Source organism: Salmo salar, chromosome 15, assembly GCF_965601325.2.
Source record: "Salmo salar chromosome 15, fSalSal1, whole genome shotgun sequence".
NCBI lineage: Eukaryota > Metazoa > Chordata > Actinopteri > Salmoniformes > Salmonidae > Salmo > Salmo salar.
This window is the reverse complement of record NC_138305.1, coordinates 36,633,382-36,660,205: the sequence shown is the minus strand read 5'-3', so window position 1 is coordinate 36,660,205 and position 26,824 is coordinate 36,633,382. Positions and strand designations below refer to the sequence as shown.

The window sequence follows — 26,824 nt, the reverse complement described above, 5'->3', positions numbered from 1 at the left end:
GTCAGTTTTCAGGTTTTTGATTTCTTGATTTTGAACAAATAACCATGTTTTGAAATACAATATACTTGGCTCATTTGATGAATTATGGCATAATTGTTCAAATTTTGTACAACTTTTTAGTCAATCAAATTTTGATCAACTGCTCCTTTTTGGACATTTTGGAGGGAATAACTCTTGAAAATAACTCCTCTACCTTGGCCTTGATGGTCCTTGACCTGAGAAATAGAAGACACAATACTATGAGTATACAGCATATGCTTGCAATTACTTCTGTTGTGTCACAATACCCTTTTCCAAATTTGTCATCTTCTGTTTAGCAATGTGTTACATACAACCTCTTGCTCTCTCAGGGTTAGTAAGAGTACTCCCATGTGGAAATGTAATGCCAAATATTAGTCACTCTGCATTACATTGCCAAAAAGCATTCAGCTCTGCCAGTATATTGTGCAACTCACACAAGGTTTGATTACCTGTGATATAATCTTTATATACTAATCTATTATGACAACATGGAGTACCATACACATAGAAAACAATACAGGGATTTTCACTAATGCAATTTAGATCATGTTGTTGTGTTTTTCAGGTTCCGTCTCAAATGGCACTCTATTATTCCCTATACAGGTCATTACTTTTGACCAGAGCCCTATGGGGTGCCAATAGGGACACAGGAATTAAGGTCCCATTTGGGATGCATCCTGAGTGGTGTCACCTAATGTTTAGTCTTCTTCTATCTCCTCAAGGCTTACTGCCACCGAGGTCGTTAACGTTCTCTGAGGTGGCCTCCAGGAGCTTCAGAGCTACCTGGGAGACCGATGCCTTCAATGTCCTGTCCTACCTGATCCAGTTCAGACCAGCTGCTGACACCAACGGGGACTTTGTGTCCATGTCCGTTCCCGGGGACACGCTCACCGCTCTACTGCCTCACCTCACGCCTGTCACCCTCTACGAGGTCAACGTCTTCGCCCAGTATGCCCAAGGAGACAGCTTCCCTCTGAATGGATTCGAGACCACACTAGATGGTCAGTACCATCAGACCAACAGATACCAACAGAGAAATAATTTGAAGCCAATGCTATAACTTCTGTTTTAATATTTGTATGACCTCTTACCCCAATATCTTTGTCATAGAACAAGGAACAGTGAGTAACCTGAGGGTGTCTGAGGAAACAACAGACAGTTTCCAGGTGTCGTGGGCGCCGGCACCAGGAGCGGTGGTACGGTACCGTCTGACCTATGTACCAGTAAGGGGCGACAGCGCGAGACTAGAGACGGTCACCGTCGGCCAAGAGACCACCATCGTGCTGCCGGAGCTCAACCCCTTAACGACGTACCGTGTGACGGTGGCTGCAGAGTACCAGTTAGGCACTGGCGAAGAGATGCAGATCGATGGCACCACCAAAGAAGGTGACTAGGCATCTGCTTATGTAACAGTCACACTGTGCTTGCTTAAAGGGATAGTTTTTGGCAATGAGGCCCTTTATCTACTTCCTCAGAGTCATATGAATTTGTGGATACCATTTTTATGTATCTGGGTTTAGTTTGAAGAAAGTTGCTAACTAGCATTAGCGTGATTGCTAACAAACATGACCGTCCGCTTGACAACTTCTTAGACAATTACGCTAGCTATTTAAGACATTTCAAGCTGAGGAGTGACGCTACGAATCAAACTCGGTTACACTTAGCATCAAGGGGTGTGAACATGCATGCCTATTGCTTCAAACCAGTGCTAATTCTTTCTACTTTATGTTCTACTGAGCTAATATTCTACCAAATCTTACTGTGTCATTATATTTTGGCGGGGAGTCAATGGAAGACATCACAAAGGGTTAGTCTCTAAGGGGGGTATTTTTTGATACATACCAGAGGTCTGTGTGAGTGTGTGTGTTTGTGGTGAAATGTTGATCAGAAATGCAGGAGTTTACAGCGCCGGAGCCAAAGGAGCAAGGGAGGCTGACGGAAAAATAATCAAAAAATTACTCCTATTCACCACAGCAACCACATTCTTCTCAGTGAATATTAGCACTCAAAGCAGTTCCAGCTCCTTTAAATGAAGCAGCTGTTTGTTTAAAGGAGAGAACGTATCCCAGCCTGTGGCTCTTTCCCATCCAGCACCCAGCTGACTCCGAGATGGGTTTATGTTTTGTCCTCAATCTTCTTTTCAATGATGCCCTTGTTGTGCTATTCACCGTGTACCTTTTCCAAAAACCTTTATATTACTTGAAGACTTGTGGTCTTTCCAATCTATCTAGTGTAATAACAGACACCTTAGTTAATTGGTCATATGTCAGAACCTACACTGTGCCCAACAACTTCAACCTTGATTGACTCCTCATTGACAGCGTGGCTTTTCCCGTCTCTTCTCTTTTAGGGCAGGGATCTCCACGGGACCTGCGGGTCTTCGACGAGACTATGTCCACCATGAAGCTGTCGTGGGCGGCGGCACCGGGCCGCGTCCTCCAGTACCGTATCAATTTCCATCCGTCGGCGGGTGGCGAGAGGAAGGAGGTGTCAGTGAAGGGAGAGAACACTAACGTCCTCCTGAAGAACCTGCAGCCTGGCACTGAGTACGACCTGGCCGTCAGCGCACGCTACTCCTCTGGCCTAGGAGACACTCTGAAGGGGAAAGGAACCACACTGGAAGGTAAGCAGAACAGAGACTTCCCAAAATAGGTACATTGTTCTTGGACTATATTGGCTGGTTTCTGACTAAAACCATTTGTTATGGATTTTCTTCATTGACCATGATGCGCCAGGAGGATAGGCTTAATCTGGGTCTGGGGAACCAGTCCTAAGAGTCAACAGCACAGTAGTGTAGTGAGGGCTAAAACTCCTTTAGTGCTTTTAACTGTGCTATGACAAAACCTGGGTCTATACCTGAATCATTGAATGGTGCTTTGAATAAAACATGGCATTCATTTCCAAAGTTATGAGTTGCTCTTCTGTCAGTTCTCAGAGAGATTCTTCAAAAAGCTGTCTCTTTAGAAAGACAGCAATAATAAACAACCAGAGACTGAGAGAGAGCTGCCTCTTTACACAGCAATGAGAGAGAGAGACTGAGAGAGAGAGGAGAGAGAGCTGCCTCTTTACACAGCAATGAGAGAGAGAGACAGAGAGAGAGAGGAGAGAGAGCTGCCTCTTTACACAGCAATGAGAGAGAGAGACAGAGAGAGAGCTGCCTCTTTACACAGCAATGAGAGAGAGAGACTGAGAGAGAGAGGAGAGAGAGCTGCCTCTTTACACAGCAATGAGAGAGAGAGACAGAGAGAGAGAGAGAGCTGCCTCTACACAGCAATGAGAGAGAGAGACAGAGAGAGAGCTGCCTCTTTACACAGCAATGAGAGAGAGAGACTGAGAGAGAGAGGAGAGAGAGCTGCCTCTTTACACAGCAATGAGAGAGAGAGACAGAGAGAGAGCTGCCTCTTTACACAGCAATGAGAGAGAGAGACAGAGAGAGAGAGAGAGCTGCCTCTTTACACAGCGATGAGAGAGAGAGACAGAGAGAGAGCTGCCTCTTTACACAGCAATGAGAGAGAGAGACTGAGAGAGGAGAGAGAGAGCTGCCTCTTTACACAGCAATGAGAGAGAGAGACAGAGAGAGAGCTGCCTCTTTACACAGCAATGAGAGAGAGAGACTGAGAGAGGAGAGAGAGCGATGAGTCAGCTATCTGGTACCCCTATAGCCTTTTTAGTAGCATTCAGCTCAGCGCCATCCCTCTGGAGGCTGGTAATCATGTTGTGTGATTGTGCTTTGTCTGGGGGTCAAGCTGTTTGCTCCAGAGTGCTGCCACAATAACACAGCTACTACATCACCTGATGAAATCACCAGCTATAGGGTGAGAGGTCACCAAGCTGAACTGTGTTAGGGCCAGTGCTAGTCAGCTAGTCAAAGCTGCTTCCGTGGGGCTTTGATCACACAGGATTGGAAGGGGGGGGGTGGGTGGTATGAAGTCATTCTTCTCTCTCCTCTCGCCCTGTACCTTGTTTGTGAGGGCTTGCCTGTAATTTAATATTCTTGTCCACAATAATTGTGTCCTTCTGTTGCACGTCTGAGTGCAAGGAGTTGTGCAGACCTAGTTCTTTACTGTGGCCCACTTTCAATGGAATGGACTTTGAAGTGGCATCAGAGTTGACATGAAGCAGAACCACTAGGCTCTATTAGACTGTTTTTGAAACAGTCACGCATAAAGTACAGGCAGGAACAAAAGAGGAGTCTTGTACTGTGAAAATCTCAGCCTTTCGCCTTTTTTCCACTGAATCCATCCCTTTTACATTCATAAAGAAAATGACAGGAGCTTGACTTTAGCCAGCATTCCTTCCCCAGGCTTTGGACAATGGTGCATATTTGACTGGTCCTTGACTTGGCGCTGCAATTGGGAATGGCTCCTGGTCCCAGAACGCATCTCAGCCTGTCACGGAGGCTAGGATGATTGGGGAGGCCCAAGCCCCTGTCGGCCGGCTGACTTCTCCCCTGATGGACATAGAGTAGCAGAATCTCTGAGTTTGCTGACATAGCGTCCAGGACTCTCTCAGCTTTCACTCCACCAAGCCAACACACACTGAACACTTTGTGCTGGGCTCCGCTGGGAGGCTAGGGTTTCAACAACTAAGGAGAGACTACGGTCCTGTGGGGCTCAGTTGGTAGAGCATGGCACTTACAATACCAGGGTTGTGGGTTTAAGTCCTACGGGGGACCAGTATGAACGAAAATGTATGCACTCACTAATGTAAGTCGCTCTGGATAAGAGCATCTGCTAAATAATGTAAATGTAAAATGTATGTTTAAATTATTTGTCAGGCTCTTAAGGGGTCCTGGACCCACGGCCTGCATCCCAAATGGTACCTTATTCCCTATATAGTGTGCTACTTTTGACCATGGGCCAATGGGGCACTGGTCAAAAGTAGTGCACTATATTCAGTATGGTGTGACATGCCCTAGGCCTGCCTATGCTGCTGGCCGTTTCTGTGGAGCCTCCAGTATGGTGAGGAACTCACTCCAGCACAGCTCACCTCAAGTCCCTGTTGCAGAAACAATGACAGTCTAGATGACCTGGACTTCACGTTCCTTCTATTCTCACACCAAGGAAATCAATTGAGTGAACATACTGTGCGTTTCCCTCTAAGTCTGTTGATGTGGCAGGAGGAGGACAGAATAATTGTAACAAAACAAATGAAAAGTGATGAGATGATGAATGTGAAAGACAGAGGAGGCATATGGAAAATGTTACCTGTGAAAAACCTTCAAAGCTGATGTATTCTGGCCACCTCCATACTGAGCACTCACCATCCACTTCCATCAGGGAGGGGTGATGATGAGGAGCCAAAACTGTGCTAGGATTAAAAAATAACCAAAGAGGTCATAAAGGTTACAGGCCAAGTCAAGAGGTGGTTTACGCTTACTGTGACTCAGGCTCTGAAGTTAGTAGTAGTTGTGTAACTGTCCTCCCTCAGGATATAGCCCCTGAGAATCCCCCCTCTCGTTGGGTTGAATGGTTCCTCCCTTGGCCCCTCTCCTACGGATGTGGGATCTTAATTTGATCACTCTGTTGCAGGAGAACTTTCCTGCAGTGCAAGAAATGTAAAACTTGTAGTGTATTTAAGGTTTAAAAATGCTTCTGAAGTTTGTAATTTCCATTTTGAAACTTCAGACTTGATTTTCCCTTACGAAAAATGGATCAACTCCTACAAAAATGTCCATGAATTACTGTATAATCCACATAATAATTCAAATGTCCTGTTGCTGCAGGATTATTTTCCTGCTTTAGCAAACTGGCTCAAATTAAGATCCCACATTTGTATCTGGCATTTGTCAAAGTTAATAAAGGTTTCAAGCTGCTGTTGTCTGACCCTTAGGGATGTCATTAAGACAAACATGCAGTGGGCAGACTGCACGGCTTTTCAGCACCTACACTCTCCCTTCCAATGGACCAGGGTCTAAAGAACATGATCCCAACTTAAAAAATAAAGCTACAGTTTATTCTGACTGCGGTACAGAACTTTAGGCTCTTTTGGCTTAATAGTATTAGTGCTGGATGCGAACGCACAGCAGATTTTATCCCTAGGCTAGAGTTTTGTCTTGAGCGTAGAACATTGCAATGTGCTTGAAATTTCAAGGCTATTTGAAATGTAAAATGCATGAACAAAATCAATCCCGCCTGATGTTGTGAGGCAACAGGGAGGGGAAGATCATATAGACAGAACAACAGTGTGTATATTTTGTTATGTTTCAACAATTGATTAATTTGAGTGGCTTATGCAGGCAGCCATAAAATCACATAGTTGTTTATTCAGAAAATATTCCAAGCCAATGAAAAGGTTAAGTGTAGTGTTTAAAAGAAAGGAAGAGAGAGAGAGTGTGAGAGAGAAAGGGAGAGTGCTTGGGAGAGAAAGGGAGACAGCATGTATCGACCCCTAGAGGAGGGGGTGTTGAATTTACTGTGGTTTTGTACAGTTTTTCCTCATGATGGGCGATGGAAAAATGGGGTTGAGTGTGTTTCAGGTCGGGCTGCCGATCGCCAGATTCCATGCGAGAGCTGTCTGTGGCCTGGGATTTAGAAAAAAACTCCAGACTCTCCCAGAAGTTGAAAAAATTAGCTTGTCCACAGATAAAAAATGGCCGTGGAGGGGTCCCAGCTGATAGAGGTTGCTGAGTCTCTGTGGTGGAGACGAAGAGCCTGCCCATGTGGACCGAGGCAGCACATGTGCAGTAAAATGAAGAAAATTAGAATTTATCCAGGACTGGAATGGGTTGCTTCAGAGGAATAATATGTTTGATAGATTATTTCTGGCGTGACAGTTGGAAAGACTTTTCCTGAACTCAGACACAGCTTACTTGTTGATCTATAAAATTTAACACATGCTTAAAGTTAATCTCGCTCTCCTTATGATTTTGAGTTAGAAAACAAAAAGTATTTCTTTCCCCCTGAAGTGTATGTTTATGTTTCAATATGAAAGAGGATACATGTTCACATGTTGATTTGATGGGGAACCAGACGTTTGCATTTATCGGTTAGCTTGTTTGGTTTCGGTGGTAAGACTGAACAACAGAAGGCATATGGATGTGAGTCAGAATCTGCCTCACGTACTTGTGGTGACATGATCAGATTGATCACATGTCTTACCAGGAAATAGCCAACAGTAGTTGTGCTCCTAGAATTACTCTAGAGTCTGTCTCAGACCCAAACTACTAGAAACCAAACAGAGGGTTTGATGATTGCATGACATGTAATCTTCTGTCTTTGGAGAGTACTGACTGTGGTCCACTATAATCAGCAGTTATACTGGCTGTGGTCCACTATAATCAGTAGTTATACTGGCTGTGGTCCACTATAATCAGTAGTTATACTGGCTGTGGTCCACTATAATCAGTAGTTATACTGGCTGTGGTCCACTATAATCAGCAGTTATACTGACTGTGGTCCACTATAATCAGTAGTTATACTGGCTGTGGTCCACTATAATCAGTAGTTATACTGGCTGTGGTCCACTATAATCAGTAGTTATACTGGCTGTGGTCCACTATAATCAGTAGTTATACTGGCTGTGGTCCACTATAATCAGCAGTTATACTGGCTGTGGTCCACTATAATCAGTAGTTATACTGGCTGTGGTCCACTATAATCAGCAGTTATACTGGCTGTGGTCCACTATAATCAGCAGTTATACTGGCTGTGGTCCACTATAATCAGTAGTTATACTGGCTGTGGTCCACTATAAGCAGTAGTAATACTGGCTGTGGTCCACTATAATCAGCAGTGATACTGGCTGTGGTCCACTATAATCAGTAGTAATACTGGCTGTGGTCCACTATAATCAGTAGTTATACTGACTGTGGACCACTATAATCAGCAGTTATACTGGCTGTGGTCCACTATAATCAGTAGTTATACTGGCTGTGGTCCACTATAATCAGTAGTTATACTGGCTGTGGTCCACTATAATCAGCAGTTATACTGGCTGTGGTCCACTATAATCAGCAGTTATACTGGCTGTGGTCCACTATAATCAGTAGTTATACTGACTGTGGTCCACTATAATCAGTAGTTATACTGGCTGTGGTCCACTATAATCAGCAGTGATACTGGCTGTGGTCCACTATAATCAGTAGTAATACTGGCTGTGGTCCACTATAATCAGTAGTAATACTGGCTGTGGTCCACTATAATCAGTAGTAATACTGGCTGTTTTCCACAAAATCAGTAGTAATACTGGCTGTGGTCCACTATAATCAGTAGTAATACTGGCTGTGGTCCACTATAACCAGCAGTGATACTGGCTGTGGTCCACTATAATCAGTAGTTATACTGGCTGTGGTCTACTATAATCAGTAGTAATACTGGCTGTGGTCCACTATAATCAGTAGTTATACTGGCTGTGGTCCACTATAATCAGTAGTAATACTAGCTGTGGTCCACTATAATCATTAGTAATACTGGCTGTGGTCCACTATAATCAGTAGTAATACTGGCTGTGGTCCACTATAATCATTAGTTATACTGGCTGTGGTCCACTATAATCAGCTGTTATACTGGCTGTGGTCCACTATAATGTCACGCCCTGACCAGGTGAACTCAGGTATATTGGGTCAGGGTGTGTCATGTTAGGTATTTTTCATTGGTTTGTGTTTGGTTTACGTTTTAGCCTTGTGTAGGCTCTAGGTGGGTTATTTCTATGTTGGGTTCTGTCGATTCCCAATCAGAGACAGCTGTCGCTAATTGTCTCTGATTGGGATCACATTTAAGTTGCTGTTTTCCCCACGCTGTTTGTGGGGTGTTGTCTCTTTGTTTGAGCACGTAACGTATCTGCATTTTTCTTGATTTTTGTGTACATGTTTAATTCCAGTGTGTTGAATAAACATGTGTTCGCTCCCAGCTGCGTTTTGGTCCGCTTCCTCGTCACCAGGCGACGAACGTTACATATAATCAGTAGTAATACTGGCTGTGGCCCACTATAATCAGTAGTTATACTGACTGTGGTCCACTATAATCAGCAGTTATACTGGCTGTGGTCCACTATAATCAGTAGTTATACTGGCTGTGGTCCACTATAATCAGCAGTTATACTGGCTGTGGTCCACTATAATTAGTAGTTATACTGGCTGTGGTCCACTATAATCAGTAGTTATACTGGCTGTGGTCCACTATAATCAGCAGTGATACTGGCTGTGGTCCACTATAATCAGTAGTAATACTGGCTGTGGTCCACTATAATCAGTAGTAATACTGGCTGTGGTCCACTATAATCAGTAGTAATACTGGCTGTGGTCCACAAAATCAGTAGTAATACTGGCTGTGGTCCACTATAATCAGTAGTAATACTGGCTGTGGTCCACTATAACCAGCAGTGATACTGGCTGTGGTCCACTATAATCAGTAGTTATACTGGCTGTGGTCCACTATAATCAGTAGTAATACTGGCTGTGGTCCACTATAATCAGTAGTTATACTGGCTGTGGTCCACTATAATCAGTAGTTATACTGGCTGTGGTCCACTATAATCAGTAGTAATACTGGCTGTGGTCCACTATAATCAGTAGTAATACTGGCTGTGGTCCACTATAATCATTAGTAATACTGGCTGTGGTCCACTATAATCAGTAGTAATACTGGCTGTGGTCCACTATAATCATTAGTTATACTGGCTGTGGTCCACTATAATCAGTATTTATACTGGCTGTGGTCCACTATAATCAGTAGTAATACTGGCTGTGGTCCACTATAATCATTAGTAATACTGGCTGTGGTCCACTATAATCAGCAGTGATACTGGCTGTGGTCCACTATAATCAGCAGTTATACTGGCTGTGGTCCACTATAATCAGTAGTTATACTGGCTGTGGTCCACTATAATCAGTAGTTATACTGGCTGTGGTCCACTATAATCAGCAGTTATACTGGCTGTGGTCCACTATAATCAGTAGTTATACTGGCTGTGGTCCACTATAATCAGTAGTAATTCTGGCTGTGGTCCACTATAATCAGCAGTGATACTGGCTGTGGTCCACTATAATCAGTAGTAATACTGGCTGTGGTCCACTATAATCAGCAGTTATACTGGCTGTGGTCCACTATAATCAGTAGTAATACTGGCTGTGGTCCACTATAATCAGTAGTAATACTGGCTGTGGTCCACTATAATCAGTAGTAATACTGGCTGTGGTCCACTATAATCAGTAGTTATACTGGCTGTGGTCCACTATAATCAGCAGTTATACTGGCTGTGGTCCACTATAATCAGCAGTTATACTGGCTGTGGTCCACTATAATCAGTAGTTATACTGGCTGTGGTCCACTATAATCAGTAGTAATACTGGCTGTGGTCCACTATAATCAGCAGTGATACTGGCTGTGGTCCACTATAATCAGTAGTAATACTGGCTGTGGTCCACTATAATCAGTAGTAATACTGGCTGTGGTCCACTATAATCAGTAGTAATACTGGCTGTGGTCCACAAAATCAGTAGTAATACTGGCTGTGGTCCACTATAATCAGTAGTAATACTGGCTGTGGTCCACTATAATCAGTAGTTATACTGGCTGTGGTCCACTATAATCAGTAGTAATACTGGCTGTGGTCCACTATAATCAGTAGTAATACTGGCTGTGGTCCACTATAATCAGTAGTTATACTGGCTGTGGGCCACTATAATCAGTAGTAATGCTGGCTGTGGGCCACTATAATCAGTAGTTATACTGGCTGTGGTCCACTATAATCAGTAGTAATACTGGCTGTGGTCCACTATAATCAGCAGTGATACTGGCTGTGGTCCACTATAATCAGTAGTAATACTGGCTGTGGTCCACTATAATCAGTAGTTATACTGGCTGTGGTCCACTATAATCAGTAGTTATACTGGCTGTGGTCCACTATAATCAGTAGTAATACTGGCTGTGGTCCACTATAATCAGTAGTAATACTGGCTGTGGTCCACTATAATCAGTAGTTATACTGGCTGTGGTCCACTATAATCAGCAGTTATACTGGCTGTGGTCCACTATAATCAGCAGTTATACTGGCTGTGGTCCACTATAATCAGTAGTTATACTGGCTGTGGTCCACTATAATCAGTAGTAATACTGGCTGTGGTCCACTATAATCAGCAGTGATACTGGCTGTGGTCCACTATAATCAGTAGTAATACTGGCTGTGGTCCACTATAATCAGTAGTAATACTGGCTGTGGTCCACTATAATCAGTAGTAATACTGGCTGTGGTCCACTATAATCAGTAGTAATACTGGCTGTGGTCCACTATAATCAGCAGTTATACTGGCTGTGGTCCACTATAATCAGTAGTTATACTGGCTGTGGTCCACTATAATCAGTAGTTATACTGGCTGTGGTCCACTATAATCAGCAGTGATACTGGCTGTGGTCCACTATAATCAGTAGTTATACTGGCTGTGGTCCACTATAATCAGTAGTAATACTGGCTGTGGTCCACTATAATCAGTAGTAATACTGGCTGTGGTCCACTATAATCAGTAGTTATACTGGCTGTGGTCCACTATAATCAGTAGTAATACTGGCTGTGGTCCACTATAATCAGTAGTAATACTGGCTGTGGTCCACTATAATCAGTAGTTATACTGGCTGTGGTCCACTATAATCAGCAGTGATACTGGCTGTGGTCCACTATAATCAGCAGTGATACTGGCTGTGGTCCACTATAATCAGTAGTAATACTGGCTGTGGTCCACTATAATCAGTAGTTATACTGGCAGTGGTCCACTATAATCAGTAGTTATACTGACTGTGGTCCACTAAAATCAGTAGTAATACTGGCTGTGGTCCACTATAATCAGTAGTTGTACTGGCTGTGGTCCACTATAATCAGTAGTAATACTGGCTGTGGTCCACTATAATCAGTAGTTATACTGGCTGTGGTCCACTATAATCAGTAGTTATACTGGCTGTGGTCCACTATAATCAGTAGTAATACTGGCTGTGGTCCACTATAATCATTAGTAATACTGGCTGTGGTCCACTATAATCAGCAGTGATACTGGCTGTGGTCCACTATAATCAGCTAGTTATACTGGCTGTGGTCCACTATAATCAGTAGTAATCTGGCTGTGGTCCACTATAACTCAGGTATACTGGCTGTGGTCCACTATAATCAGTAGTAATACTGGCTGTGGTCCACTTATCGGTTTACGGCTGTAGTCCACTTAGTCAGTAGTATCTGGCTGTGGTCCACTATAATCTATGTTGGGTATACTGGCTGTGGTCCACTATAATCAGAGTTATACTGGCTGTGGTCCACTATAATCAGCAGTTATACTGGCTGTGGTCCACTATAATCAGCTGTTATACTGGCTGTGGTCCACTTTGTTCTGAGCACGTAACGTATCTGGCTGTGGTCCACTATAATCAGCAGTTATACTGGCTGTGGTCCACTATAATCAGTAGTTCGCTCCCAGCTGCGCTGTGGTCCACTATAATCAGCAGTGCGACTGAAGCTGTGGTCCACTATAATCAGTAGTAATACTGGCTGTGGCCCACTATAATCAGTAGTTATACTGGCTGTGGTCCACTATAATCAGCAGTTATACTGGCTGTGGTCCACTATAATCAGTAGTTATACTGGCTGTGGTCCACTATAATCAGCAGTTATACTGGCTGTGGTCCACTATAATCAGTAGTTATACTGGCTGTGGTCCACTATAATCAGTAGTTATACTGGCTGTGGTCCACTATAATCAGCAGTGATACTGGCTGTGGTCCACTATAATCAGTAGTAATACTGGCTGTGGTCCACTATAATCAGTAGTAATACTGGCTGTGGTCCACTATAATCAGTAGTAATACTGGCTGTGGTCCACAAAATCAGTAGTAATACTGGCTGTGGTCCACTATAATCAGTAGTAATACTGGCTGTGGTCCACTATAACCAGCAGTGATACTGGCTGTGGTCCACTATAATCAGTAGTAATACTGGCTGTGGTCCACTATAATCAGCAGTTATACTGGCTGTGGTCCACTATAATCAGTAGTTATACTGGCTGTGGTCCACTATAATCAGCAGTTATACTGGCTGTGGTCCACTATAATCAGCAGTTATACTGGCTGTGGTCCACTATAATCAGTAGTTATACTGGCTGTGGTCCACTATAATCAGCAGTGATACTGGCTGTGGTCCACTATAATCAGCAGTGATACTGGCTGTGGTCCACTGTAATCAGTAGTAATACTGGCTGTGGTCCACTATAGTCAGTAGTAATACTGGCTGTGGTCCACTATAATCAGTAGTAATACTGGCTGTGGTCCACAAAATCAGTAGTAATACTGGCTGTGGTCCACTATAATCAGTAGTAATACTGGCTGTGGTCCACTATAACCAGCAGTGATACTGGCTGTGGTCCACTATAATCATTAGTAATACTGGCTGTGGTCCACTATAATCAGCAGTGATACTGGCTGTGGTCCACTATAATCAGTAGTAATACTGGCTGTGGTCCACTATAATCAGTAGTAATACTGGCTGTGGTCCACTATAATCAGTAGTTATACTGACTGTGGTCCACTATAATCAGTAGTAATACTGGCTGTGGTCCACTATAATCAGTAGTTGTACTGGCTGTGGTCCACTATAATCAGTAGTTATACTGGCTGTGGTCCACTATAATCAGTAGTAATACTGGCTGTGGTCCACTATAATCAGTAGTTATACTGGCTGTGGACCACTATAATCAGAAGTTATACTGGCTGTGGTCCACTATAATCAGCAGTTATACTGGCTGTGGTCCACTATAATCAGCAGTTATACTGGCTGTGGTCCACTATAATCAGTAGTTATACTGGCTGTGGTCCACTATAATCAGTAGTAATTCTGGCTGTGGTCCACTATAATCAGCAGTGATACTGGCTGTGGTCCACTATAATCAGTAGTAATACTGGCTGTGGTCCACTATAATCAGCAGTGATACTGGCTGTGGTCCACTATAATCAGTAGTAATACTGGCTGTGGTCCACTATAATCAGTAGTAATACTGGCTGTGGTCCACTATAATCAGTAGTAATACTGGCTGTGGTCCACTATAATCAGTTGACTGTGCAGTGGACTTACCATTACAATATCAATATGTCCATTGGCACAAAGTGAAGTGTTGTAATGTCTAAAGGCTACTCTCTCAGTTTTCTTGTTTAGTTGGATCATATTTTCTGTTATTATCATAAACAGACAGACAGAGCTTAACTTGATAATGCAGACAAGGGAAGCCTGTTTGCCATAACATATAGATTTGTTTAACAAAACAAGACCAAATGTAATTTTCCCTGCATATGTTACGGCAATAAGACACATGGATCTTGTGCTCCACAGAGCCAGCATACTATAGGGATTATAGAGATGACAGATTCAGTAGAGGGTTTGTGAACAACGGTGACGATCTCCATTGTATCTGTTACATGGATGCAACATTTTTTACTGTGAATGTTTGTTTTTCTTTTACTGCACAGAGCTTAACCAGTCATTTTGTTTACAACCCCCTCTTTATGCATTGTTTTACCTCTGTTCAATTTATGACCAACAAGGTTGAGGGTGTGTCCATTAGTCGTGTTCATTTTGTGTCGCAAACATACCACGAATAAAAACAAACATTCACAGTAAAAAATGTTGCATCCATGTAACAGATACAATGGAGATCGTCACCGTTGTTCACAAACCCTCTACTGAATCTGTCATCTCTATAATCCCTATAGTATGCTGGCTCTGTGGAGCACAAGATCCATGTGTCTTATTGCCGTAACATATGCAGGGAAAATTACATTTGGTCTTGTTTTGTTAAACAAATCTATATGTTATGGCAAACAGGCTTCCCTTGTCTGCATTATCAAGTTTCATATTTTTAATGTCACGTGCACAAGGAATGCCTTTCTTGCAAGCTCCAAACCCAACAATGCCGTTAGGAAAAGTGGTGAGATCACACAACATGACCGTTCTCTCCCATAGACCCATAGCTCCTGTCAGTGTCCTCCCTCCCTCCCTCCCTCCCTCCCTCCCTCCCTCCCTCCCTCCCTCCCTCCCTCCCTCCCTCCCTCCCTCCCTCCCTCCCTCCCTCCCTCCCTCCAGTATGTGAAGCAGATGTGTACTGTGGTGGAGCTTTAGTTTATTGGGAGTCTCCTATATGTCAGCCGGGCTCATATGTCACGGTGAGAGGCATGTTTGTAGTCCTAGTTTATCCCTCTGAAATGAAGGACATCAGGGTTCTAAAGGGATCCATTAACGCAGGTAGGGTAGCTAAATTCCCTGGTTCTCCAGAAATCCTGTTCTGGATTTCTTGCTTCTTCCCTCCTCATTCCAGGTATCCTCCAACTGGGATTTCGGGAAAATCAGGGAATTTATTGAAAGTTCCCGGAATTCTGCAACCCTACCTGCAGTTACCTGACTCCATCTGTGAACCTAATGAATGAGTTGCACCACAGATTACTGTGTGGTCTCTCTGTCTGGGTAGATTACTGTGTGGTCTCTCTGTCTGGGTAGATTACTGTGTGGTCTCTCTGTCTGGGTAGATTACTGTGTGATCTCTCTCTCTGGGTAGATTACTGTGTGGTCTCTCTGTCTGGGTAGATTACTGTGTGGTCTCTCTGTCTGGGTAGATTACTGTGTGGTCTCTCTCTCTGGGTAGATTACTGTGTGGTCTCTCTGTCTGGGTAGATTACTGTGTGGTCTCTCTGTCTGGGTAGATTACTGTGTGGTCTCTCTGTCTGGATAGATTACTGTGTGGTCTCTCTGTCTGGGTAGATTACTGTGTGGTCTCTCTGGGTAGATTACTGTGTGGTCTCTCTGTCTGGGTAGATTACTGTGTGGTCTCTCTGTCTGGGTAGATTACTGTGTGGTCTCTCTGTCTGGGTAGATTACTGTGTGGTCTCTCTGTCTGGGTAGATTACTGTGTGGTCTCTCTGTCTGGGTAGATTACTGTGTGGTCTCTCTGTCTGGGTAGATTACTGTGTGGTCTCTCTGTCTGTGTAGATTACTGTGTGGTCTCTCTGTCTGGGTAGATTACTGTGTGGTCTCTCTGTCTGGGTAGATTACTGTGTGGTCTCTGTCTGGGTAGTTGTGTGTCTCTGTGCTGCTCTCCAGTCTTTTTAACTATGACTAACTGTTCAACTATTTGTTTATTTGGATCCCCATTAGCTTTTGCCGAAGCAGCAGCTATTCATCTTGGGGTCTGCAAAAAACACAAAACATGACAAGTAACAAAACACTGATACACTGATAGACAAGAAACGTGACACAAATTTCGAATACAACGATATACAAACAATGCCACCAAAAAATTATACAAACTATGCTGTCCTCCGGACGCAGTTTCAATAGTTTCCATTTTGAATAATCCAATCAGTCCAGACGCTGTCAGACAAATGTCTTCTGAGCTTCAGCAGGGGTGTGGGGATCTGTCAGAAGCACTGATATGTGCATATGTTGTTTGCCGAATTGCATACGATTTTTGGTTCTAAGCACCCTTTTTACTTGTTTACACAAGAGGATTTAGTGTTGAGCGTGTTCTTTTCCTTTACTGAGCAGTGTCGATCCAGATAGTGTGTTGGCGCGTTGATTGATTATCAGCAACCAATCACTGTATCCTGTATCCTCTCCCAAACCCTTACCCAGAAATCTAATCTGTTTTCCTCCATGTTTGTTTCAGAACTGGGCTCTCCCAAGGACCTTGTCACCAGCGACGTGACGGACACCAGCTTCGCTGCGTCTTGGACGGCTGCCCTTGGGAACGTGAAGATGTACAAGATCCGCTGGAAGTCCATGTACAGTGACGAGTCAGGGGAGAAGATGGTCCCTGGAGACATCACCGACACCATGCTGGAGGGCCTTACTCCTGAGACCCTCTACCAGGTGTCTGTCCTGGCCTCCTATGACAGAGGAGACGGAAGCCCGCTGACTGGACAGGAGACCACTGATGGTACTACTGTTTATTACACATCATTCTCTGTTCGTAATGTAATCCACAGGATTACTCAAAATGACAAGCGTAATCTGATTACTTCCTTGCTTAGCCAGCATCTGCCTCGTCAGTTTATGGTGAAGACCGATTAGTTCCCTCTCCAACTCTGCCCGCCCAACCCCTCGGAATCCTTGGGAAAAGTGCTGGCTCAACTTCCTGCTTCATTTCTTCTTGATCTGTGCCACTGACTTAGTCTGGCAGGGAAACCTCTGTGTTAGATTTCAGAGATGGACACAATGGGTGTGTCCTAAATGGAACCCTATTCCCCATTAAATGCACTACTTTTGACTAAGACCCACATGTTTCTGGTCAAAAGTAGTGCATTGAGTAGGGAATAGGGTGTTATTTGGGATGCAGACAATGTCTCATCACTGCTAGGGATGAACAAAATCACTGAAGTGGTGTTGTTAGTTGCTGAGGTTTGGAGGTGTACTTGAATGGTTTTGTAGATCTGTAGAACAGTTTGAAACTCTCTTTGGGCCATCACATCAATTTTCATGCAATGGCACTATGGCATACCAGTGCCAAGATGATAAGGAAAAAACATCTAAAAAATGAAAAAATCCCATCCAAGTGCTCATCATCGTCACTCTCTGAAACCTTTTTATCTTGGTGCCAGGTATTATGGAAAAAGGCCATTTCTGAGACTCCCTTTTAAGCTGTGGTCGACAGTGGAAAACTGAGGGTGGTGACAGTTATGATGCATTATGTGTTCTAAAATCTCAGATAACGTCACTTTTGTGGAGGGGATTTAAAAAAAAATTATGCATATGTGCAGCGCATGGCGTAATATGTCCTGTATGCTGCCTGTTAGGGTGCGTGGGAGCAGAATTTAAGACAGGCTCAAATCGACCACACATTCTCCTATTCTACTCATGCACACATGGGAAATCATATTGATGGAAATTTCCTCAAACTCTTGAGGAACCAGTGTGATGGTTTGAATAGACATGTAGATATGGAAAGCCATTTCGTTTATTGACTCTGGCAGGCCAAGTCAAGCACATTTTGAACAGAAAACATTCTTGAGACATTCTCAGGAGACCTCGCCTCTTTCAAATCCGTGCTTACCTCGTTACGTTCGCACAGCGGAACCAATGGATCTCCGGTAACAATGTCACAGGTCCATTCAGGTCAAGCAACACATTGAGAAGTTGGAGGCCAATATCAGTCCTCAGTGAGAGTCAAGTCTAGTGGTCTGACATTCTTTCCTGGGATCATTAAGTGTTTGGAAGGATTGACTTTGGTTTGACTAGTCTTGCTTGCAGAAATGGTGGAACAAACAGACCTTTTGACATGATAGTACATGGAGTTCTATTCAGAATGGGAAAAGGGAAAGTTAAGATGACCAGATTTGGGGATAAGAGCCTAACTCTCTTTTAGATCGTTGTTCTCAGCATCCTCGCTACATATCGAAGGGTAGATGTTTATGAAATATTGCCCTCCTCTCTGTCCTTAGTGTCTGCTGCTGCTGAGGCGCTTACTGTGTCCGACGAGACTGAGCGAAGCATGAAGGTAACGTGGATGGCCGCGCCGGGTAAAGTCATCAACTACCGAGTGACCTACACGCCCACCGCTGGGGGCAAAGAGATGGTCGCTAGGGTTCCCGGCACTTCCACCTCCACCGTGCTGAAGCGCCTGACGCCCATGACCACCTATGGCATCAAGGTGCACCCCATTTACAAGCGGGGAGAAGGAAAAGCAAGGCAAGGAGTAGGAACGACACGTACGTTGGTGCATAATTCAACCCCATGATATGAGAGACAGTAGGACACACTATGGGAGTATTGTAGGTGGAGCAGCTGTCTTTTCACTAACACAACCTCAGACTCTTGGTTAATACAGAGAGCTTACCACTAACACATGGCATACCATTGGGTTGTAAGACACTGGAATTCCCTATATAGTGCACTACTTTTGACCAGACCCCTATGGGCCCTGGTAAATAGTAGTGTACTATAAAGGAAATAAGGTGCAATTTTGGACACAAGCTAGGACTTAAGACTTGTATTATGGACTAATGAGAAACTGACTGGAATGTGTGTTGGCTGATCTCAATGAAAAAAGACTAGCGTTGCCAAAGTTGAAGTTATTACGTTATTACTTTTCTCCCATGAATTTGAACTGATATGGTTTCTCTATTTGTCTGTCCTCTTGTAGTGTCACCTTACAAAGCTCCCAGAAACCTACAGACCTCAGAGCCCGGCAAGAACAGTTTCAGAGTCTCCTGGGACCCAGCTCCAGGAGATGTTCGTGGCTACAAGGTCACCTTCCACCCCAGTGGCGATGATATCGACCTGGGAGAGCTGCTGGTTGGGCCCTATGACAACACTGTGGTGCTTGAGGAGCTCAGGTGAGACACAGGAAGTTCTATCTTCAGACAGAAAGTTGTCGGTGTTGTGACATTGATCTGACATTCTTAGACGGTTACATAGGACATTGTGAGGATAAAAGTAACTTTAAATCTCATCTGTCCATCTCATCAGGGCCGGAACAAAGTACTCTGTGACTGTGCTTGGAATGTTTGATGGAGGCCACTCTGCAGCACTGGCTGGAGAGGAGAAGACTACCCTCTTCGAGGCACCCGAAGTGCCATTGGAATCTTGGAACGGTAAAACCTTATAATACCTTAACATAACCGACTATAATACACATATGTACAGACTTAGGTTGCGTCCCAAATGACACCCTACTCCCCACATAGTGCACTACTTTTGACCAGAGCAGAGGACGATATAGGGATTAGGGAATAGGGGGCCATATGGGATGCAGCCATAGAACAGCCACAGAACAGCCACTCCGATAGACACACGGACCAAACCACAGACACACAGCATCCCAGCCACAGCCCATCTCTGCGCCCACCCCCATTAGAGCAGAGGAGTGGTCTTCCCACTGTGAGAGACATGGTACTAATTATCCCACTAGTGAATTATGTGTTTGTCTAAACTAATCAACATCACAACCATTAGAATAACACACCACATTATACAGCCATTGATTATAATGAGTCCTAATCATTTATAGCTGTTTGGCTTTAATGGGCTTTTCTGCCTCATATCATGTTAAGACTGTGATGGGGTGTATTGATAAGTGGGACATTGATATTTTCATGATTAACTGCGGGTGTTTTGACCTCCTTTTTCTTGCTCCAGTGCCAGTGAAGGATTAGTCAGGTTACACCCCCCCCACCCACAAACGTTCAGCATGCCAAACCTATTACGTTGCTGATATTTCTCATCACCGTGCCCATTTGGCCCAGCAGCCATATTGTTTCATCCCTAATACTTCTTGACATGCAAAAGTTAATATTTCCCATTTTTACATCGCAAAAAAAGTTAGCATAATGGAAAAAAGTTTCTCTGCTTGCAATTAGAGATGTTTTACAACCAGGAGATTACGCAGTGCCAACCGGGCTGCCGTGGAACAGAACTGCATGCGGCTAGGAAAATGTTCTGTTTCTCGTATAAGACCCCAGAGAGAAAGCTGGTGACCCTGGGCAGAAATTAGTCTCAGTAACGTGGGAGCAGACACACTGACACACAGTAACACACTGCCCACCGCACCAATCGGAGCAGAGCTAGAGATGTTCCAGTCCACCATGCACCCAGACCTGACCTTGGACACACACACACACACACACACACACACACACACACACACACACACACACACACACACACACACACACACATGGGCGTTCACCGCTGACACTAAAACTACTGCAGTAGTTTGGCCCTAGAGTTTAATAATGACCAAGCTAGTGTGGTTATAGGGTGGAATTGGGTTTTTCTTCTCCCTGGCTCAGAGGGTGGTATAGCCCTCGGGGTACTGTATATATGTACCCATAGTGACTGTATGTGGTAGAGCCAATTAGAACTAGGATGACACCAGTGGTGGAAAAAGTATCCAATTGTCATACTTGAGTAAAAGTAAAGATACATTAATAGAAAATGACTCAAGTAAAAGTGAAAGTCACCCAGTAGAATACTACTTGAGTAAAAGTCTAAAAGTATTTGGTTTTAAATATACTTTATTGTCAAAAGTAAATGTAATTGCTAATAAGTGTATTCCTTATATTAAGCAAACCAGGCCGAACAATTGTTTTAATTTGTCTTTATTTGCTGATAGATGGGGGCACACTCCAAGGCTCAAACGAAGCGTTTGTGTTTAGTGAGTCTGCCAGATCAGAGGCAGTAGGGAAGTCCAGGGATGTTCTCTTGATAAGTGTGTGAATTGGAACATTTTCCTGTCCTGCTAAGCATTGAAAATGTAACGTGTCAGGGAAAATGGATGGAGTAAAAAGTACATGATTTTCTTTAGGAATGTAGTGAAGTAAAAGTAAAAGTTGTAGAACATATAAATAGTGAAGTACATATACCCCCAAAAAACTACTTAAATAGTACTTTAAAGTATTTTTACTTAACTTCTTTACACCACTGGATGACACTATAAACAGACTACAGAATGAATCAGTCCTTTAAATGAACACATACTAGCCAGTCAACGTAGATAGATTCATCTATTTGCTTTATGTATTTGCTTAATGTGACACTGTATCCTGTGATGCATTCTAAACAACAAAGTCAGCGTCATGTGTTTTTTATCAGATGCCTCTCAGACAGTGTACACGGTCTCAGTTGATGACATGTGGTTTTGTTGATGAATGTCTCCGAGACTTACACTGCTGGTCAAAAGTTTTAGAACACCTTCTCATTCAAGGGTTTTTCTTTATTTGTATTATTTTCTACATTGTAAAATAATAGTGAAGACATCAACATTAAGAAATAGCACATATAGAATCATGTAGTAACCAGAAATATTCTAAACATGGATTTTATATTTGAGATTCTTCAAATAGCCACCCTTTGCCTTGATGACAGCTTTGCACACTCTAGACATTCTCTCAACCAGCTTCACCTGGAATAATTTTCCAACAGTCTTGAAGGAGTTCAGACATATGCTGAGCACTTGTTGGCTGCTTTTCCTTCACTCTGCAGTCCGACTCATCCCAAACCATCTCAATTAAGTTCAGGTCGGGGGATTGTGGAAGCCAGGTCATCTGATTCAGCACTCCATCTCTCTCCTTCTTGGTAAAATAGCCCTTACACAGCCTGGAAGTGTGTTGGGTCATAGTCCCACTTAGCCCAAACCAGATGGGATGGCGTATCACTGCAGAATGCTGTGGTAGCCATGCTGGTTAAGTGTGCCTTGAATTCTAAATAAATCACAGACGGTGTCACCAGCAAGGCACCCCCACACCATAACACCTCATCCTCCATGCTTTACGGTGGGAAATACACATGCAGAGATCATCCGTTCACCCACACCGCGTCTCACAAAGAGACAGCGGTTGGAACCAAAAATCTCTAATTTGGCCTCCAGACCAAAGGACAAACTTCCACCGGTCTATGTCCATTCAATGAAATGTATTTATAAAGCCGTTTTACATCAACCGATGTCACAAAGTGCTATACAGAAACCCAGCCTAAAACCCCAAACAGCAAGCAATGCAAATGTAGAAGCCCGGTGGCTAGGAAAAACTCCCTATAAAGGCAGGAACCTAGGAAGAAACCTAGAGAGGAACCAGGCTCTGAGGGGTGGCCAGTCCTCTTGTGGATTATAACAGAACATGGCCAAGATGTTCAAATGTTCAAAGATGACCAGCAGGGTCAAATAATAATAATCACAGTGGTTGTAGAGGGTGCAGCAGGTCAGCACCTCAGGAGTAAATGTCAGTTGGCTTTTCATAGCTGAGCATTCAGAGTTAGAGACAGCAGGTGCGGTAGAGAGAGAGAGTCGAAAACAGCAGGTCCGGGACAAGGTAGCACGTCCGGAGAACATAGCCGCAGGTCAAACAGTTGGAACTGGAGCAGCAACACGACCGGGTGGACTGGGGACAGCAAGGAGTCATCAGGCCAGGTAATCCTGAGGCATGGTCCTAGGGCTCAGGTCCTCTGAGAGAAGAGAGAGAGAAAGAGAGAGAGAGAGAATTAAAGGGAGCATACATACATAAATTCGCACTGGACACCGGATAAGACGGGAGAAATACTCCGTATATCACAGACTGACCCTAGCCCCGCTACACATAAACTATTGCAGCATAATTACTGGAGGCTGAGACAGGAGGGGTCAGGAGACACTGTGGCCCATCTGACTTTACCCCGGACAGGGCCAACCAGGCCCATTGCTTGTGTTTCTTGGCCCAAGCAAGTCTCTTCTTCTTATTGGTGTGTCTGTTACTCTGTGAAGCATTTATTTGGGCTGCAATTTCTGATGCTGGTAACTCTAATTAACTTTTCCTCTGCAGCAGAGGTAACTCTGGCGGTCCTCATGTGAGCTAGTTTCATCATTGCGCTTGATGGTTTTTGCGACTTAACTTGAAGAAACGTTCAAAGTTATTGAAATGTTCCGTATTGACTGACCTTCATGTCTTCAAGTAATGATGGACTGTTGTTTCTCTTTGCATATTTGAGCTGTTCTTGACATAATATGGACTTGGTCTTTTACCAAATAGGGCTATCTTCTATATACCCCCCTACCTTGTCACAACACAACTGATTGTCTCAAACACATTAAGAAGGAAAGAAATTCCTCAAATTAACTTTTAACAAGGCAGTCCTGTTAATTGAAATGCATTATCAGGTGACTACCTGATGAAGCTGGTTGAGAGAATGCCAAGAGTGTGCAAAGCTGTCATCAAGGCAAAGGGTTTATATTTTAAGTATCTCAAATATAACATATATTTAGATTTGTTTAACACTTTTTTGGTTACTACATGATTACATATGTGTTATTTCATAGTTTTGATGTCTTCACTATTATTCTACATGTAGAAAATAGTAGAAATAAAGAAAAACCCTTGAATGAGTAGGTGTTCTGAAACTTTTGACCAGTAGTGTACATTAAGCTTACGGAAAAGCGCTTGTTTACCAGTGTTATAACTCAAACAAACTGGTCCATTATATAATCAGATATGCATTTTACAAGGGGCGATCCCCCACACGTCGTTAAGCATCTGTTTCTCCATGTTTCAATAAAGAAAAGTGGGTAAATAATTGTTTTCTCTTCTAACCTTTTTTCAATTTCGCAGACACCGTGGCAGATTGCATAGCTCGGTGTCCAATCGACTCGGTGCATCTGGGTCTTTTTGCTCGGCTGCAGGACGAGCAAGCAGCAACCCCTTTCACCCCCACAGGTGTCTGGTGTAGCAAATAGTGAGCACAGCAGGAATTTGCAGTAACTCTGGGAGAGAGGAGTCTGTCGTATATCATCTGTCAGCAGGGTCGGTCTAGTTGTTCAGGGCAGGGGACAAACCCAATGACTGCCCCACATACAGTACATCAAGAAGGCTGCAGGCCATAAAAAGACCTTGAGGATTTACAACAGGATTGACACAGAAGAAGAAAAAGACCAGAAGAAGACAACAAATAACAAGACCCAAGGGGAAAACAAGAGTTCATCCCCTCTTCAAGAGAAGAGAAAAATACGCTGCAAAACGAGTTGTAGCAAAACATGTTTATTGTAAATAAAAACGTTCAATGTTAGTGTGTTATTGGGATTTTGGTGATGTCTTTCTGCTTGTTGTTCATCTCTGTGTTTGGTGTGCATATTTTGTTTGTGCATGTCTGTCTGAAAGTGTTTATATTATTCTGTTGTTCTTTGGCACCCTTCTCGCCCTTTCTGACACACATCCTCTCATTTATCACACTACATGAACTGTACACATCCGAGGAATGTCCATGGTATCAGGCCTCCCTCTCACAGCCCTCTCCTCCACTCCTTACAGAGGCCAAGTGTAAGAGCCAGGCCAAGGCTGACATCATCCTGCTGGTCGATGGCTCATGGAGTATTGGCCGTCTCAACTTCAAAACCATCCGAGCCTTCATCGCTCGCATTGTTGGTGTATTTGACATCAGCCCTGAGAGAGTCATGATCGGTAATCTATCTTTTGATCAAATCCCGTTGGTGATATGTATGATGGCATAGGTTCATCACCCAGCCCATTCTCTTTAAGTTTGGTCTGGACTTGGTACTGGAAATGGAAATGCATGTTGGATTCTGATCAATCACGCTGGCGTCATACTGTGGTTCTGTTTGTTCTCTCCAGGTATGGTTCAGTACAGTGGAGACCCCAAGACTGAGTGGCATCTGAATGCCCACCCAACCCGTGACGGGCTGCTCAAAGCTGTGGCTGACCTGCCCTACAAAGGGGGAAACACCATGACAGGTGACATATCATGAAATAAAGGGCCAACTGCAAACTGTCATCTTTTTAACTTAAAGATGCGCTCTCAAACCTTTGTCTAATTTCAGCCAGTAGTACTACGTCATCCATTGCGTATGATATGTTACGTCCTTTTTGTTTTTGCGATTCGTATGATATGTTACGAATCCAATTCGTACTATATTTTGTGGATTTGTTGTGCTTAAGATCCTGGAGTGCATCTTTAACTGAAGTCAACTTGACGTAACATGAAGCATTCTCTCTAATATCTCTGTAGGTATGGCCTTGAAGTACATCCTCCAGAACAACTTCAAGCCCAACGTGGGACTGCGTAAAGACTCACGCAAGATCGGTGTGCTCATCACTGACGGCAAGTCGCAGGATGAGATTATCACCAGCTCCCAGGTGCTGAGGGACGAAAACATCGAGCTCTACGCCATCGGTGAGTGACCCTCCTAGTGTATAACCGAACAACATTGCATGTTTCAGTTAACCATCAAAGTTTGTGACCATGTCAAACAAGGCAACAGTAAACATGTCATCCGCCAAGAATGATGCAGCACCCCCTTTCGGCCAATCATTGTAATTTTGCAAGAAGCATATTTCACCCATGTTTAATTAAATTCGGGCCAGTGGTGTCTGAGATATTGTGTGTGAGTAATGTACGTACAGTTAATTACTATAGTGCCTCCCTTGGGCCAATCAGTGTAATTTTGTAAATTCAGGATCTCTATGGTAAGATGCATCATTCATCATTCACCGAAGCAGGTAGCCTAGTGGTTAGAGTGTTGGACTAGTAACCGAAAGGTTGCTAGATTGAATCCCTGAGCTGACAAGGTAAAAATCTGTCGTTCTGCCCCTGAACAAGGCAATTAACCCACTGATCCTAGGCTGTCAGTGAAAATAAGAATTTGTCCTTAACTGACTTGCTTAGTTAAATAAAGGTTAAAAAAAAATTAAATCAAAAATAAATTGAGCCAGTGGTGTCTGAGATATCGCGTGGGTTAGCATATCCCTGAGTATGTGTGCCAAATTTCCTCATTCAAACAGATAAAGAGATATAAACATGTGCGTATTATAACGCTACTGTGTGGTTGATATGATTGTTCTTGCATAGGTTGAGTCTTGACAGTGTTTGCAACATATGTACCAAATTTTGTTACAATACGAATTTCCTTGACTGATTTATATGCATTAATGTGCCAGACCCCAACCACGTGAATGTTTATTGGTCAATAGCGGCCATGTTGTTTTAGGTAGTGGTCTGAAAATGATTGCGTTGACAGTTTCGTGCAGATCGGTCATACGGTGCTAGAGGAGGAGCGTTTTAAGTGTTTTTCACAAAATGTTAAATGCTGGCAATTCCATCATGGCGGACCTTAGGGGAGAGGGACATATGTACGGAATTTCATGACTAGGTCAAATGGGGTGAGGGGCGTTACCTTTCAGAGTTAGCATTTTCAATCGCTTGTTATAGCGCCACCATCTGGCCAATCAGTGTAATTTTGTAAACGCCAGATCACTATGGCAAGACGCATCATTCACCCATGTTTTGTCAAAATCGGGCTAGTGGTGTCTGAGATATCGCGTGTGATGAACGTGAAAATGTATGCACGTACTAATGGACAGATCCACAG

At 43.6% G+C, this 26,824-nt stretch overlaps 1 protein-coding gene across 5 annotated transcripts in view; it reads left to right on the top strand.

The window, feature by feature from the left end:
* Positions 1 to 26,824, top strand: part of LOC106571269 (collagen alpha-1(XII) chain) — a 99,039-nt gene that overhangs the window by 12,273 nt on the left and 59,942 nt on the right. For 4 of the 5 annotated variants that reach the window (XM_014144098.3, XM_014144102.3, XM_014144095.3 and 1 more), the window contains exons 11-20: positions 744 to 1,022; positions 1,132 to 1,407; positions 2,372 to 2,644; positions 16,649 to 16,918; positions 18,420 to 18,686; positions 19,121 to 19,313; positions 19,447 to 19,571; positions 24,750 to 24,899; positions 25,071 to 25,190; positions 25,465 to 25,629. In XM_014144098.3, the coding sequence (XP_013999573.3) occupies positions 744 to 1,022; positions 1,132 to 1,407; positions 2,372 to 2,644; positions 16,649 to 16,918; positions 18,420 to 18,686; positions 19,121 to 19,313; positions 19,447 to 19,571; positions 24,750 to 24,899; positions 25,071 to 25,190; positions 25,465 to 25,629 (2,118 nt within the window). The remainder of the gene's footprint in view (positions 1 to 743; positions 1,023 to 1,131; positions 1,408 to 2,371; positions 2,645 to 16,648; positions 16,919 to 18,419; positions 18,687 to 19,120; positions 19,314 to 19,446; positions 19,572 to 24,749; positions 24,900 to 25,070; positions 25,191 to 25,464; positions 25,630 to 26,824) is intronic. The other variant, XM_014144107.3, reaches the window with a different exon arrangement.